Here is a 17,297-nt window from a genome sequence, read left to right as displayed (position 1 = left end):
CTTCACTTTCATGATGTATTCACTTCTAACCTTCTTGACTCAGTGTGTTTGATCTTATCAGCTTGGATGCCCAAGCATTTGCAGTGATTGTTTGTTTGTTTAGCAGCCAATGTCTGGCTGCCTGAGTGAAGGGCCAAGGGATCTATGGCAGGGGAGACAGGTAATAAGTTCCATGTTCCCCCAAGATCCCTTTTCCAGCTACAGACACATAAGAGTCCCTGAAAAAAATTGTTCTGCTGTATACTTTCCGGTTACATTTAGCTATATTTTAAAAATAAAAGGGTAGTTTTCATTGCTTGTAAAACTACTTCACCCTGCTTGATAAAAACAAGATTTAGTGTAATTATAATAAATATTTATTATGCCTTTGTATGCCACCTATATTGATTTAGTCACTTTATCTACCTTATTTAGGTAGATAAATAAGACAAAAGTCCATGGATTAGGAGTTCCAAGGCCTTTAAGGATGAAAAAACTGCAGAGTAAGCAGTAGCATCCCAACTAGAGGTTTTAATAAAAATACTGTGAAGTAAATCAAAACAAACATGATGTTTTATAAACATTTTTATAAACTTAGATTCCTATAATGCTGTACCATGGAACCCAGCAAGAACGACGTGGACTCATTCATAAAATGCGAAGAAAAGAAGGTTCAATGAATATCCATCCCATTGTTATTACGTCTTTTGAAATTGCAATGAGAGATAGACATTCTCTTCAGGTAATATAAGAAAATGCTGTTCAATTAACACTCCTTTATAGAATTGTACTTGGTATTTTATGCAAAATTACTGTTAATTAATCTATTTGAAGTGCTCATAGTGAATCATAACTCTCTTAAGTCAACACTCCAAAACTGGAATTATAGCTGTCTTGCTTAGTTAACCTTAGTAGCGCTGATGATGTTGCCTATTTGGGATGATGTTCGTTATTTGGGTAATGAAATATCTGCAGAAAACCAAGCTCAGAGAGAACCAAAGATCCCTCATTTCAACCCTGAGCTATAAATATTATCCTTTATTAGTATAAAAATATGTGAACCATAAAGCATTGTAGCCTTTAAGCACTAATATATTTACCATGATCAATACAGCCAGTCTCATTATGAATATAATATGCAAACCATTATTTTCCATAGAAAAAAAATCACATTCAATAATATAATAGGAAAAACTATATATTCTAATATAATATATTTAATTTTTTTTTAAACTGAACATACATTTCAAAGAAATGGAAACATCATTGATAAATTTTGCTTTTTGGAATAATTGAAGACTTTTTTTTTCCTCTAGAATTTCTACTGGAAATATTTGATTGTGGATGAAGGACATAGGATTAAGAATATGAACTGTCGCCTCATTCAGGAATTAAAACGGTTTAGCACTGATAATAAACTACTGTTAACTGGAACCCCACTACAAAACAATTTATCTGAGCTTTGGTCCCTCCTTAATTTCCTGCTTCCAGATGTGTTCGATGACTTGAAAAGGTCAGAATTGATTTATAAGTATTAACTGAACATCTGAAAATAAACCTTTTGTGGTTTCTCCAAAGGGTTTTGCTTTGACATTTCTCCCTTTCAGTAGACAAGAAATGAGTCAAGAATCTTCCAGCCATCACTTGTGGCAAATCATCACAAACAATAGTCCAGATCCTTGCGTCTTGAGAATGAGAGATGGACTATGACAGACATGTCAAACACAAGGCCCGGGGGTCTGATGCGGCCCGTGAAGTAGTTTCATGTGGCCCGCAAAGCCACATGAACGGCCTCTGCTGCCTTGGCCCTGGCCCAAGCCAGCCAGGAGCCAATGTACAATTTTGTGGTGGCCATCTATGCTGAAACGCATTTAGCTCCACAAGGCCGTCTGGAAACAGCAAGGAACCAGCCCCTGCCGTGTCAGCCCCACTCCCTGGGTGCATGCTGGGGAGATGTCACCCTTTGTGAGGAATGAAGAAATGGACCATGCCTTGGCGCTTGCCCCGGTCCCACCCCCTTCTGCCAGAGACCCTCAGATCTGTCCCACTCCTGCCCAGGCCCCCACAGGCACCCTTGACGCGAACGATGTAGAGCTGGCCATATCCATTCAGAAGGCCACACCCACTCCATGCCCACCCAGTAGGCCACACCCATCCTGGCCACACAAGGGCAACCACAATGCTGATGCGGCCCTCAATGAAATTGAGTTTGACACCCCTGGTCTATGAGAACAGTAAAGTGAGGTTATGGCCAGGCCCCTTTTAAAGATGGCAAGCATTCCTTGAGCACTCCAAGGCCAAGAATACTCATGATGAGCAACAAAACCAATGTTCAGAAGTTTTTCCAGATATGACAGTGAGCAAATCCATGTCTGGGAACGGTCTTTGGAACATTTTATTTCTGATGTGGAGAGAGACTTGTCTTGGGTAGTTACATTATTTGGTAGTTTGTGCTGGAATGGGGAGGGGAGACATGATAAGTAGAGTTTCATTGCAATCATTGGACAAAGTTTCGTGCTTTGCATCTCTTGTGCCCTTTCTTGAAAGGCAAAATAATATGAACAAGAAAAAATACATTTTGGATAATCAAGTGCACATTGCAGACCTTGATTTTTTTTATTACAGAACTAAATTGTAGCTTCTCGCTTCTTAATTCATTTTTTTTGTCAAGTTCTCAATTCATTTTTCTTGATTTTTTTTTCTAGTTTTGAATCCTGGTTTGACATTACCAGCATTTCTGAAATTGCTGAAGATATTGTTGCTAAGGAAAGAGAACAGAATATCTTGCACATGTTGCACCAGGTCTGTTTTCATTGCTTAAAATATATGTTATTTTCCTTCCAGGTTGCCACTCTTTCTTTTAAATATTATATTGTACCATATTATTGATAACTATATATGACCACACATGAATATATTTGCAAATACCACTGTTAACATATATCTGCGGGCAGGGGTAGGCAACCTTGGTTCTTTTATGACTCGTGGACTTCAACTCCCAGAATTCCTGAGCCAGCCATGCTGAGGGAAAGGGAGAGGTTTCGAAGCTGAGCCATGCTGGCTCAGGAATTCTGGGAGTTGAAGTCCACGAGTCATAAAAGAGCCAAGGTTGCCTATTCCTGTCTGCGGGCATCCTTATTTTCCAAGTGTGAATTCCTCACAGTGAAGATATATTTGCTGAGAAATTAAAGAATTTTTTTCTCATGACACTGTTCTTATACTCAATACTTGAACATTCAGGATTTAGTCTTTGCCAAGGGCAATGGTTGTTGGTTGGTTGGTGAGTATAGATGGGGGGTCATGTCTTTCACCAGTCATAAAGATTGTGATTGCTTCTGTTTTGTGTTAGCTATAGTAGAGAGTGGGCTATATGTGGAAATATTTTGCCTTGATGAAAGTGAGACTGTTTATCTTCTCTTCCATTTTTACAAAAAAAAAAAAAGATTTAGAACTCTTAATTCTTTGCCTTAGAAGGAAAATTTTAAGCACTTAGTCGTTTACAGAAGAGGTTTGCCAAGGCCAGATTTTCTGTGAAAATGCAGTTGAAAGCAATTACATACAAAACTTCACATCATGCAGTCTTGGAATGACAATGCTTTCTTTTGAAATAAGCAAGGTTCTTAATCATAAACGGATAGAAATGTATTTTGACTTTTTTGACTCTAGATTTTGACTCCTTTCCTACTGAGAAGACTGAAATCAGATGTAGCTGTAGAAGTTCCTCCCAAGCGTGAGGTTGTGGTCTATGCACCTCTTGTTAAGAAACAAGAAATTTTCTACAGTGCCATTATAAACAAGACAATTCAGAAGCTTTTGGGAAACAACCAGGTATTTGTTTCTGTATTTTGGCTTAGGGATGTTTTGGCCATTGACTTCTGTTTGGGTAAAGATAAGAGTATAGATCAGTGGGTTCTCAACCTTTTTAATGCCGTGACCCCAACCGGTCGTAAGTCGAGGACTACCCAACCGGTCATAAGTCGAGGACTACCCAACCGGTCATAAGTCGAGGACTTTCCCTGCCAAGGAGCGCTTCGCATGCGTGGTGCCGCCCCCTGCGCCGGCCGAGGCGTAGCTGGCAAGCAGCAGAGACGGCGCAGGCCGACCACCGGCTGGGCCACCAGCTGGCCCAGCCCAAGGGAGGTAAGGCACCCGCTGGGCCCCACGCGCACCAGCAACCCTCCCTGCGCCCGCCGGCCTCCCACCCCTGGCCCTCTTTTACATTTTTAATAGTTACTCAGCAGGGAGGGGTGGAAGCTTCCAGACAGCTCGCCTTCACTGCAGACAACTTGCAGCACCGTTTGCAGAATGGGACTTTTGGCGGGCTCAGCAGGGCAGAGACAGCCTGGACAATTCCTATTGGCTTTTGAAAGCCAATAGACTCTCTATTCAAGAGAGTCTATTCTACTGGCTTTCAAAAGCCAATAGAATAAAAGGGAGTAGCACAGCTAAGGAAAACGGGAAAAAAATGGCGGACTGCGTTGTTTGGCGACCCCCGTGAAATGGTTGTTTGACCCCAAATGGGGTCCCGACCCACAGGTTGAGAACCACTGGTATAGATAGAAGGAAACTGAAAAAGCTGAAACATCTCATTTCCATTTTGTATCACTTCTCCTCCACTAAACATATGAAGGAGGAAGCTGGAATACTGAATTATGGAAAATAAAGTCACTTGGACCCATTGTAACTTAAGACTCTAGCACTGGGACAAGTCATAGGAAAGTAACTTCAGCAGTCACGTCTCTTCTTATCTTGAATTCTTTGCCTCTTGTAGATTTTGAAGTTACTGAGATATGAGGGCAAATACCTGCTTACTTGACTCTCCACTAGTCTGGAATTGAGAGGGGGTCAATGCCCATTTATAACAGAATTGGAAGGGATCTTGGAGGTCTTTAATCCAATGCTCTGATCAAACAGGAGACCCTATACCATTTCAGAGAAATGGTTGTCCAATCTCTTCTTAAAAATCTCCAGTGTTGGAGCACCCACAATTTCTGGAGGAGGTCATTCCACTGGTTAATTGTTCTGTCAGGAAATTTCTCCTTAGTTCTAGGTTGCTTTCTCTCCTTGATTAGATTTAATCATTGCTTCTTGTCCTGCCTTCAAGTGCTTTGGAAAATAGATTGACCCCCTCCCTCTCATTTACAACAACAACAGCTTCATTGTCACTTTGAATGTACACCAATCAGCATACATCAAAATGAAATTTCATTGCATACAGCTCTCAAAGGGTCACCACCTCCGATATACACTCCTTGTTTGTGGCCAGCTGAAGTTTCAGATAGTCCATTTTAGTTTCTAGGGAGCGAACGAAAATCAGAAAATCCTAACTATCAACATAGATAAAAATCACTACATCACTAAAAATAACAATGTCATCTACCTATTAATTAGAACTTGGTTAGCAATCAATCCTCTATTCTGAGAAGTTAGATCCTTTTCAAATTCTAACGTGTCTCTAACCATTGATAAAATTTATCCCAAGTTATAAAATAAACTGAATCATCTTTTTCTTTCATCTCCAAGAACATTGCTTAATTTTAATAATTAAAGTAATACAAGCGGAAATTACATCTCGATATAATTTCACAAGGCAGCTGATACATAGAAAGCTGAATTCATGAATTGTGGTTTTAGACTAGAATAGAGCTGGAAGGGACCTTGGAGGTCTTCTAGTCCAGCCCCCTGCTCGAGCAGGAGAACCTATACCATTTCAGACAGGTGAATGTCCAGTCTCTTCTTAAAAACCTCCATTGATGGAGACCCACAATTTCTGTGGGCTAGCTGTTCCACTGGTTAATTGTCCTCATTGTCAGGAAGTTTCTCCTTAATTCCAGGTTGCTTCTCTCTTCGGTCAGCTTCCAATCATTGTTTCTTGTCCTGTTCTTGTTTTGGCGAGGAGTATCTTTGCACAACACCTAAAATTCTTCTCTAGCCTGTTAGATTTGGCAAGAATTATCCCTATTTTAGCTGCATCTTGTTTTTCCTTTGCATTGGCTATCCTTGAAAAGTGTCTGAAAATTGCAGTTTGCTCAAAAGTAAGCTTGTAATAGTGCAAAGTACAGAGGTTATCTGATTCCATTAGGAAAAGTTCCAGTTGTCAATATTGCACTATTTAAGGTGCTATTGACTTTTAAAGCTGTAAATGGCTTAAATCGCATTATTTAAGAACTGGTTCTCCTGTTATGAACCTATCTAGCTTTTACGTTTTGCAAGAGAAGCTCTTTTTGGCTCTGCCACCTTCTGACATTCAAGAGGGGGCCTCCTGCATCGCTCTAGGCTTCAAAACAAGCTCTCCTGAGACTTGCATTTAACTTAGCTTCTAGTCCTTCCCACATTGCCGGAGCTCACCAAACGGACTTGCAGATCCCACAAATCTAGAAGTGCCTAACACTTTAGAAAAGAAATAAAAGACTCAAAGGCTTAGACAGGCTTAAGCAGTGGACAAAACAGGCTGAAACTTAACAGGGAGTGATGTAAAGTCTGCATCTGGGGATCAGAATATGAAAAACATAGGCAGAAGATGGAGGAAAACTGGTTTTTCAGTATAGTATATGTGAAAAAGAGTAGCTTCTCTCCTCAAATCTCTCTGGAATTATTCTTGGTTTTCTGACCATTTTTCCTCGTAAGGAAATATCCAATTAATCTGCCTTAGTCTATCATTTCATCTCAAATATAGTCAATTAACAAATAGCTCCAACCTCTTCCAATCATTATTCCACAGATTGTAATAGGGTGATGAAGCAATGTTCCAATATTTCCATCAATAGAGTTGCCCACTGATAAATAATTTGGATCACTATAGATTTTGTACAACTTCAATTTATACAACTTTAATTTCAACCACTGAAGTCAATCTGCTCAATACAAGATTCCAGATTAAAAGGTGACTTTCCAGATTTCATCTGAACACATCCAGGACAGAAGAGCCATCATTTCTCTCAGTAATTTAGGTCAGTGTCTAATGGGTCTTAGTGGGCAGGACTTTATTCTTAACATTCAGAATTTGCTTTCCTGTAATTCAGAATAATTATTTTATGACCCCTGGAATGACGGATAACAGGTCTTGACCATCCCCTTTGGAACTTCCTTTTAGGTTTTTAAAAAGTGTTGTCATAATACCCTTCTTTTCTCTAAAATTCCCAGCTCCACCAGGCTTCCCAAGACTTATTTTCTATTCTCTGATCATCTTGCGGTTCTTCTCTGAGTCTGTTCCAATATCCTTGATTATAATATTTCCCTTTTTTTTTTTTGCAATCATTCACCCTATTGACTGAAATAGTTTTTGATCAGTCACAATTCTGCATGCATGTTTTTTAAAAGCCTAGTTTTTGGATTACAAGTAATAAGAGAAGGGGTTGATGCTTCCTGCCAACATTTGACCTGAAGAAACTACAGTCTTAGTTGAGGGAAAAATATTTTGTCAGCTTGAAAAAGACTCTTCTTCTGTTATCAGTGGGATATATTTTTTTTAATTGTACTTTTTGCAAATTCATATTCCCCTGTCAGAACATATACATCTTAGTATTTATCATTAGTTTTAGTTTCAGTCTTAATGGCCAGGTCTTTTAAGCCACTGCTTGATAGGGCCATTGTATTCATTGTTTTTTTTTTTAAAAAAAGTTTTATTGATTTTTTAATACAATTCAACAGTGCTTATTCAACAAACGTGTTGTCTGAGTTTATCATTCATTAATACAAATTAAATTCCTAATCCCTAGTTCCGTGGTGGCGAACCTATGGCACGGGTGCCAGAGACGGCACTCAGAGCCCTCTCTGTGGGCACGCGTGCCATTGCCCTAGTCCTAGGCCTTCAGCTGGGTTTTATAAAACCTTTTCGCTTTAGGCTTCCGCCGCCGTGTGCAAAAAAAAAAAAAAAAAAGGTTCAATCAGTCAATTTCAACTTCTCACGGGGAAAAAAAGATCTTGCAAAGTTGGAATTGATTGATTGAACTTTTTAGTCCCACCCAGTCTGCTGTTATCACTGCAGCCTCACCCACCCAATGGGCCACGCCCACCTGGCACTCAATGCATAAGTAGGTTTTTGGTTGCAGTTTGGGCACTCAGTCTCTAAAAGGTTCACCATCACTGCCCTAGTTCATTTTTCCAGCCATTTGCAGTATTTATTGTGGTAGAAGCAACAATCTACTTAGGATAAGTGTTCTTCTTTCCCCCAACTAGTCCTCCTGCCTCTTAAGAAACTCACTGTCTGCTTCAAAGATACAGACAATCTGGCAGTCTGTTTGCAAAAATCAGTCATCTTTGGGGCAGATAAATATTTGCATGCTGTTGGGAAAACATTATATTCAGACTTGGATTTCTACCTCTGTATGGGTTGCCTCCATTGCTTTATTATAATTACAAGCTGTAGAAGTTCTGTTTCTAATGCAAACAAAGTCATCCTTTCCCATGTGTGTTTATCTTCCAGCGTCTTACAGGGCAACAATCTGGTATATGCAATATTTTCAACGATGAGCATTGGGCATTCCAATAGCGTGGATTATTCTGTGATAGACCATGTCTTTGGTCATTTTTAACTCTTCCCCTTCACCAGTTTTTAGCTTTTCTCTTTTTCCATAAACGCAAATCCCAGAAACACACTGTCAACGCTGCTTAATATTGAATATTCTTGCTTTGACAAAATATGCAGAACTGTCTGGTATTTTTAGAGTTAATTCAGATGACAGAGAAAAGGGAGGGGAAATAACAGAAGCCTGGGAAAAGGAAGGGAAGGGAATCTCTGCCCTCTGGGCTAATTGGAAGATGTGACTTGTGACTGCAAGATAAGGGAGGGGTTTAGCAAGAAAAGTGAGAGGCCAGCAAGAGGAATTCAGATTCCGGCATAAACCTCCATGATGCGCCCTCAATTTGTAACACTGGTAATGAAGGCTTTAGGATAAACATGCCTGGAAGTTCTTTGAAGTGTTTCATTAGTCGGAACCATGACACACATTAAACAAGAACTAGGTATTTGAGTGGTCACTTACTTATTTTCACACCCTAATTTTCACTGCTCTGTCACTTGGCTGAATTGTGAGGAATAAACTGGAGCAGAGATGGCATCCACTGAGGAGGGCGAAGGAAAATGTACCAGGCAGGTGCAGGACCCATCAGTATAAATGTACTGATCGTTGCTCAAGGAACACATTTCTATCAATCAGGGAGGTCCACAACCTCGGCCACTTTTATGACTTGTGGCTGAGGAATTCTGGGAGTTGAAGTCCACAAGTCATAAAGTAACAAAGGTTGGGGACCCCTGCTCTAAATAACGAGGTCTTGCATTTCATAGGAAGAAGTTGTGGAGCTGAGTTCTACAGGCCGACCAAAGCGACGCAGTCGGAAAGTAGTTAATTATCGTGAGCTCAGGGAAAATGAATTTCCTGACGCGCTGGAAGAACTAATCAGTAAAACACAAGAAGAAGCTGAAAAAGAGAGGTATTTAATCTAAATTTTGTTTAGATTATTTGCAATATACCTTCACTGCCAGGTAACCGTGAGAAATAAATTCATAATAAACCTAAACATCATTCTCAATCTTATTGATAAAATATTCTACATACCGGTAGCTATCGATAATCAGCCCCGAAGCAGAATAATTGGATGAAATAGCTCTTGGAAGTGTAATACTATACTGACACGTTTGGTAGATTTTACTTGTAGCTTTATTTCAACTTGCTTTCATTTGCAAGGCCAGTGATTGCAATGGATATGCCTTTGGATTCAGAAATCAACCTTAAGTTGCAGAACATTATGATGCTGCTGAGGAAGTGTTGCAACCATCCATATCTTATTGAGTATCCCCTGGACTCTGTCACACAGCAATTTAAGGTAAATCTTTACTCTTTGCTTCGAGTAGACATAAACATGTGGGTCTAGTTTAGACCTATTTTAATAGTGTTGGTTGAAAAACTACGGCTTTAGTCAATTGTTAAGCAAGGCTGTTGGCTGGCCAAAAGAAGTAGGGTTTAAAGTATCCTGTATATACCCGCTAAGTCAGTGATGGCGAACCATTTAGAGACCGAGTACCCAAAAACTGGCCCCGACCCTGCCCCCATTCTGTCCCCCCACCCCCCACCCTGCCTGCCCGCAGGGTCACTCACTGCCTCCAGGGCCCACCGCAGATCACCCAGGCAGCCCAGCAACACTATGGCGGTCATGCCCTCTGCCTGCACCCTGCAGCATCAACTGTGCATGATGGGGTGTGAGGGCAGAGTCTTGTCTACACTGCCTGGCTGCCATGTCCTTGGCTGTGCTGCTCCGTATGGGCCCCGCTGGGGCAACTCCTTCAGGGGGGCTGCTGGAGAGGAGCGGGTCGCAGGGGGAGGTGAGGCTGGGGCAACGGCACGTGTGCCCACAGAGAGGGCTCCGAGTGCCGCCTCTGGCACCCATGCCATAGGTTCGCCACCACTGCGCTAAGTGATGGAATATGGGCAACATTTTGTTGGTATGCAAGGTAGTCTTTCAGCTAAACATCCTGGCTTACATATACTGTTGCGTGGATTAGATCAGTGGTGGCGAACCTATGGCATGGGTGCCAGAGGCGGCACTCAGAGCCCTCTCTGTGGGCACATGCGCTGTCGCCCCAGTCCTAGGCCTTCAGCTGGGTTTTATAAAACCTTTTTACTTTAGGCCTCCACTGCCATGTGCAAAAAAAAAAAAGGTTCAATCAATCAGTCAATTTCAACTTCTTGGGGAGGGGGGGAGATCTTGCAAAGTTAGAATTGATTGATTGAACTTTTTAGTCCCACCCAGTCTGATGTGAGAGACATCATTCTGTGGGAGTGGGGGAAAGGAAAGAAGGAAAAAATTAAAACAAGAGAAAGTACAATGACTTCAAGAAGAGAAAATTTAAGCCCCACGTGAAAAAAATCTTAAAAGATTTGATTAATCTGGGCCAAGAATCAATACAAGGAAATGTGTGGAAGCTGCATAGAACAGAGTGGAAATAATTACACAACAGATACGTAGAATTGTACTAAAAGGAAGTATAAATAATGCTTATCAGAATGATGAACTAGAAAAGGATTTGGGTGAGGGAAAATACATATAACAGAATACTACAAAAATAAGAATGAGAGAAAGATAATACATGTAGAGGAAATGGAAAGGAGATTCTAGATGACGCAGGAATAGCAGTGATGTGTTAAAAAGTGGAATTGAAACAAATTGTATTGTTAATGTCTAATAAGCATCGACAAAAATTGAGAAAGTTAGAAATAGTAAGGTGCAGGTGCAGGCAGTGTAGCTGGAGAAATGTTGAACTAGTTTGATTCTGGAGGAGTTGTGTGCCTTATTTAGCTTGTATATGGATATTGCGTTGGTAGCTGTAGATGTAATATAAGATTAGAATGTCACCTGTATTGCTCCCCTGTCTTGCACAAACAAAGATATGCAAAACCTCCAGAGTTTTAAGTGCATCTGGGAAGATGCTCAGCAGAATTTTGATTGAAAGAAGTGGCAATCAGCAAAATTGGGGAAGAGCAGAGCAGCTTTTGGCTAGACTTGAGGGTATGCGAACTAGATTCTTGCTTCCTGCCAGGTCATGCGTAAACTAGGAGAAGATAAGTTTATTGTTCATTTGTTCATTTAGGGCAGTGCTTGCCAGAGATGGGTAAATTATCCAAAATTGAATAAAAGTGGTTTTTCTTTGGTAACGGTATGCAAACCCATTACCCGATCACAACACGGATATGTAAATTGATACTGGGTAAAAAGGATTTTCTAACAGTGGTTTGGGATTGATTTAAGAAATATGATTTAAATGAAAGAAAAGGTTTGGGATTGATTTAAAGAATATGATGAAGTATATAAGCATATAGCATGTAAGTGTTGCTTGAGCAGGGCAGGGTCTGCAGAATTATCGGGGACACTACACATCCTCTTCACAACTTGTTTTCCTCTGGGAGGAGGGGGATTCGTGGTATCCGAAGCAGAACATCCAGATTCAGTCAACAGTTTTGTTCCATACAGTATTAACTTTGTGAACTCTAAAGCTTCCTCCTTCCGTTATGTATTCAAGATGGACAGTGATTAATATTTATATGTAGGGGTGTAGGTACATACATTTATTGTATATAGAAGTTTATATGTATGTTATATATGTGTACGCTTTTGAGAGCAGGCAACAGAATTTCATTTTTAATGCGTGCTAGTGTGCTCACACTGAAAAATGACAATCAAGGCTATCTTATCTTAAGTAAATTGCCTTGTATTGTAAAATATTTTGCATGAATATGTGTTGTTGGATGCAACAAGAGAAATTATGGTGAAAATAAAAGATACACTAGAACCGAATACTTAGTGACTGGTTCACCATGCAGCACAGAGCAGTCAAGGATGCCTCCTGTCTACACTTTTACTGCCATAATTATACTGATAAGAAAATATAATCTTGCCTTCAAGATCATCCAATTTTCTTTATTCCAAGTGGAGGATTTTCCTATATATAAAAAAGTTTTCATTTATAATAACAATCCCATTTCATCAGTAACTAGGCATTTATAAATATTTATAAATATTCAGGACACTTTGTATTTGTAGACGACATCAGTTCTGTTAACTGTTAAGCAGTTATTTCAGTTATCAGGTATTCTGTCTATTAACCAAAAAGACATACTTGCCAGAATTAGAATCTGTGAAATCTGTTTGTTTATTCATGTCAGAAGCATCACAATTAAAATAAGGCATACTATATGACATAAAATTTAAAATATAAAGTAAAAGATTAAAATATATACAAATTAAACAAACCCTGCCCAGAAACTAGCAACATTAATTGTGTTCTGTCATGCTGTTGTGAGGTCCTCAAGTGTACCCTGATCAGAATATAAAGGGCAGTTACATGTATGTGTTGTTTTCTGCTGGTCATCACAATCACGAAGAGCAGAAGCCACTGGATAGCCCCACTTGTTTAGAGTGCCTCTGGACCTTATTGTACTCGTGTGCAGTCAGTTCAACGATTTTCATACTCCCCAGCTTTCGTCAATCCCGGTGCCAGCTCCTCCGTTGTTTCCATCTAGTGTTGGTTCTTTGTAGCTTCCCATATATCCATTCTGCTTTTAAATTCCTCAAAATCTTCCATTGGCATAACGAACCTTTTCCTGGAATCTATGTCTTTCTTTGCTATTCTGTGATAATAAAGGAAATGAGACCATATTTACATACATTGCTTTTGAAAGGCCAAGAAAAGCAGCATGTTAAAAGCAGTATCTATAATATATTCATAATATAGTTTTTTGTTGTTGTTGTTTCCCCTGTCACGTGAAGGTGGACGAGGATCTAGTAAAGAATTCTGGAAAAACATTACTCTTGGATCGCATGTTACCAGAACTAAAAAAGCGAGGACACAAGGTATTTTTTTTAATTTAGTAGTGTGTGTGTGTGTGTGTGTGTGTGTGTGTGTGTATGTATGTGTGTGTGTGTGTGTATATATATATATATATATATATATATATATATATATATATATATATATATATATGTAGGTCTTTGGTTGTTCGGGTTTTCTCCCACGTAAAATTGGAAGTGTCGTGGCGACGTTTCGACGAAGTCCCATTCGTCATCTTCAGGCTGGTGCTTTCAGCTTCGTGCCTCGAGCAGCAATGTGTGGTCTTAGCTGTTTCTTCCTTTTAACTGCCAGTGGGGGTATGAACTGATGGGGTGGGAGCTTGGCTGTGTTCTGATTGGGTGGAGGTGTGTTCTGATTGGTTAGGGGCGTGGCTGTGCTCTGATTGGCTGGGGGGTTGGCTGTGCTCTGATTGGCTGTGGGGTTGGCTGTGCTCTGATTGGCTGGGGGAGTGTTCTGTTTGGTTGTGCTCAGGTTAGTCTGAGTTGCAGAGGGAGTCAAGATTTTGGGCTGCCCTGCCATTCCTTGGCTTCGTGTTCGTGGTCGTGCTTCCTCTTCATGGAGGGTGTCAGTTTGCTTCATGTATGGATTGGGGGGGTTTAAAGTGGCTAATGATGCAGCTGTGGTCTGGCTTCTGGTTTGTGGTCGTGCCTCATAGTCAGTTTGTTTTTTGCGTGGATGTTTGGTGGTGACATCCTGTGTGGTTTTTGTGAGTGTGGGTCTGGTATCATTTTTTGTGTTAGGGAGTCGTTTGTCAATGAGGGCGGGTTTCCAAATGGCTGGTAGGCGGGAGGTATCATCTCGCTTGTTCATGCTGTGTGGGCGTTTTTCTATCTCGATGGCTTCTCTGATTTTCTGTTATTAAAATGTTCACTTTTGGCAATGGTTCTGGTATTTTTAAAGTCAATTTCATGTCCTGTGGCTTTAAGGTGTTGGACCAGGGAAGATGTTGGTTCCTCTTTTTTGACTGGGTTCTTATGTTCTTCAATGCGTGCACTTATTCTTCTGTTGGTTTGTCCGATGTATGTGGTGGGACAAATGGTGCATGGGATTTCGTATACTCCTTGATTTTCTAATTCAATTTTATCTTTGGGGTTTCTAAGGATGGTGGATATTTTTCTGTTTGTGCAGAATGCTTTTTTGATGTTGTGTTTATGGAGGATCTTACTGATTCTGTCTGTGATGCCTTTTATGTATGGGAGGATGTATGAAGATGACGAATGGGACTTCGTCGAAACGTCGCCAAGACACTTCCAATTTTATGCGGGAGAAAACCCGAACAACCAAAGACTACATATATATATATATATTATATATATATATATAATATATATATATATATATATATATATATATATATAGGTCTTTGGTTGTTCGGGTTTTCTCCCGCGTAAAATTGGAAGTGTCTTGGCAACGTTTCGACGAAGTCACATTCGTCATCTTCAGGCTGGTGTTTTAGCTTCTTGCTTTGAGCAGCAATGTGTGGTTTAGCTGTTTCTTCCTTTTAACTGCCAGTGAGGGTATGAACTGATTGGATGGGAGCTTGGCTGTGTTCTGATTGGGTGGAGGTGTGTTCTGAATGGTTAGGGGCTTGGCTGTGCTCTGATTGGCTGGGGGAGTGTTCTGTTTGGTTGTGCTCAGGTTAGTCTGAGTTGCAGAGGGGTTTAAGATTTTGGGGTTAGGGAGTCGTTTGTCAATAAGGGCAGGTTTCCAAATGGCTGGTAGGCGGGAGGTATCATCTCGCTTGTTCATGCTGTGTGGGCGTTTTTCTATCTCGATGGCTTCTCTGATTATTCTGTTATTAAAATGTTCACTTTTGGCAATGGTTCTGGTATTTTTAAAGTCAATTTCATGTCCTGTGGCTTTAAGGTGTTGGACCAGGGAAGATGTTGGTTCCTCTTTTTTGACTGAGTTCTTATGTTCTTCAATGCGTGCACTTATTCTTCTGTTGGTTTGTCCGATGTATGTGGTGGGACAAGTGGTGCATGGGATTTCGTATACTCCTTGATTTTCTAATTCAATTTTATCTTTGGGGTTTCTAAGGATGGTGGATATTTTTCTGTTTGTGCAGAAACCCCCACCAAAATCCAAGACAAAGAACAAGAAAACGGCAAAGCCCTCCTCCCATACATAAAAGGCACCACAGACAGAATCAGTAAGATCCTTCCATAAACACAACATCAAAACAGCATTCTGCACAAACAGAAAAATAACCACCATCCTTAGAAACCCCAAAGATAAAATTGAATTAGAAAATCAAGGAGTATACGAAATCCCATGCACCACTTGTCCCACCACATACATCGGACAAACCAACAGAAGAATAAGTGCACGCATTGAAGAACATAAGAACTCAGTCAAAAAAGAGGAACCAACATCTTCCCTGGTCCAACACCTTAAAGCCACAGGACATGAAATTGACTTTAAAAATACCAGAACCATTGCCAAAAGTGAACATTTTAATAACAGAATAATCAGAGAAGCCATCGAGATAGAAAAACGCCCACACAGCATGAACAAGCGAGATGATACCTCCCGCCTACCAGCCATTTGGAAACCTGCCCTTATTGACAAACGACTCCCTAACCCCAAAATCTTAAACCCCTCTGCAACTCAGACTAACCTGAGCACAACCAAACAGAACACTCCCCCAGCCAATCAGAGCACAGCCAAGCCCCTAACCATTCAGAACACACCTCCACCCAATCAGAACACAGCCAAGCTCCCATCCAATCAGTTCATACCCTCACTGGCAGTTAAAAGGAAGAAACAGCTAAAACCACACATTGCTGCTCAAAGCAAGAAGCTAAAAACACCAGCCTGAAGATGACGAATGTGACTTCGTCGAAACGTTGCCAAGACACTTCCAATTTTACGCGGGAGAAAACCCGAAACAACCAAAGACCTATATACAAATACCCGCGAAAACCTCAGAAAAACATATATATATATATATATATATATTTCACACCTCTGAGATAGGTTACTAAGGAATATTTCCTCAATTTAGGTGGTGCTGTTTTCACAAATGACCCGAATGTTGGACATTTTGATGGACTACTGCTATCTGAGAGATTACCAGTTTAGTCGTCTGGATGGAAGCATGTCTTATGCAGACAGAGAAGAAAATGTAGGTGGCTTTTTCTCAGAAACTTTCACCTGATTTGCTTAATTTTTCTAAGATTTATCAAGAAAGCAAGCTGGGAGTAAACTATTAGACTTCAACTTAATCCTCTGCAAAAAAAATCGTTGGGAAGTCCTGTTGCTCTATTTTGTAGAGTTGTTGTTGAGATGATAATGTTGTATATTGCTGGAAATTAGTTTGGATTATGGTTTGGAAATTCGTGTGGATTAATGGATTATGTCTTGAAACATACATTTGCGATGAAAAATATATCCCAAATATTTAGATCAGTGTTTTTCCACTTGGCAATTTTAAGTTGTGCGGACCTCAACTCCCAGAATTCCCCAGCCATGCTTAGTTCAAAATGTAGGTTATCATGAATAATTGCAGATAGAAGAGCATAACTTCAAAACAGTTTGGAATTTTCATGCCTCTTTTTATTTTATTTTTTTTTATTTTTTTGTTTTTTTAACAAATCCCCTTCCCATACCCCCCCCCACCTCACCCCCCCCCCTTCCCAACCTCCCAAACCCTCCCCTGGACTTCCCAGAGCTGAGTACAGGCTTAATTAAAAAAAAAAAAAACTTAAAACACTTTTAAAACCTAAACAAATTTAAATACAATCATCATTCTATATAAACTCCCTCCAAAAACACAAATTTAAACATTACTTTCTTTGAATATCTATATCTATAGTATAAAATCTAATTTCTCCCTCTTTCTTTATCCTAAAACGAAAAAATAAACATACAAATCTTTGTTATACCATTAAAGCTAAATACTCTTAAAAAACTTAAAGTAAATACATATTTCCTTCAATCTTCATAATCTTCTCTCCTATCCAAAAAGAAA

General features: G+C 40.0%; 1 protein-coding gene across 1 annotated transcript in view; it reads left to right on the top strand.

Annotated features, from left to right (window-relative positions):
- HELLS (helicase, lymphoid specific) overlaps positions 1–17,297 on the top strand; it is a 48,219-nt gene that overhangs the window by 12,584 nt on the left and 18,338 nt on the right. The window contains exons 10-17 of the mRNA XM_039345630.1: positions 578–721; positions 1,296–1,492; positions 2,685–2,781; positions 3,646–3,807; positions 9,266–9,411; positions 9,666–9,804; positions 13,243–13,326; positions 16,332–16,451. Of these exons, the coding sequence (XP_039201564.1) occupies positions 578–721; positions 1,296–1,492; positions 2,685–2,781; positions 3,646–3,807; positions 9,266–9,411; positions 9,666–9,804; positions 13,243–13,326; positions 16,332–16,451 (1,089 nt within the window). The remainder of the gene's footprint in view (positions 1–577; positions 722–1,295; positions 1,493–2,684; positions 2,782–3,645; positions 3,808–9,265; positions 9,412–9,665; positions 9,805–13,242; positions 13,327–16,331; positions 16,452–17,297) is intronic.

This window comes from Crotalus tigris, unplaced genomic scaffold, assembly GCF_016545835.1.
Source record: "Crotalus tigris isolate CLP2741 ecotype Arizona unplaced genomic scaffold, ASM1654583v1 scf7180000017968.19369539983:2297261, whole genome shotgun sequence".
Taxonomy (NCBI): domain Eukaryota; kingdom Metazoa; phylum Chordata; class Lepidosauria; order Squamata; family Viperidae; genus Crotalus; species Crotalus tigris.
The sequence above is the reverse complement of the archived record's forward strand: the minus strand, read 5'-3'. Positions and strand labels throughout refer to the sequence as shown.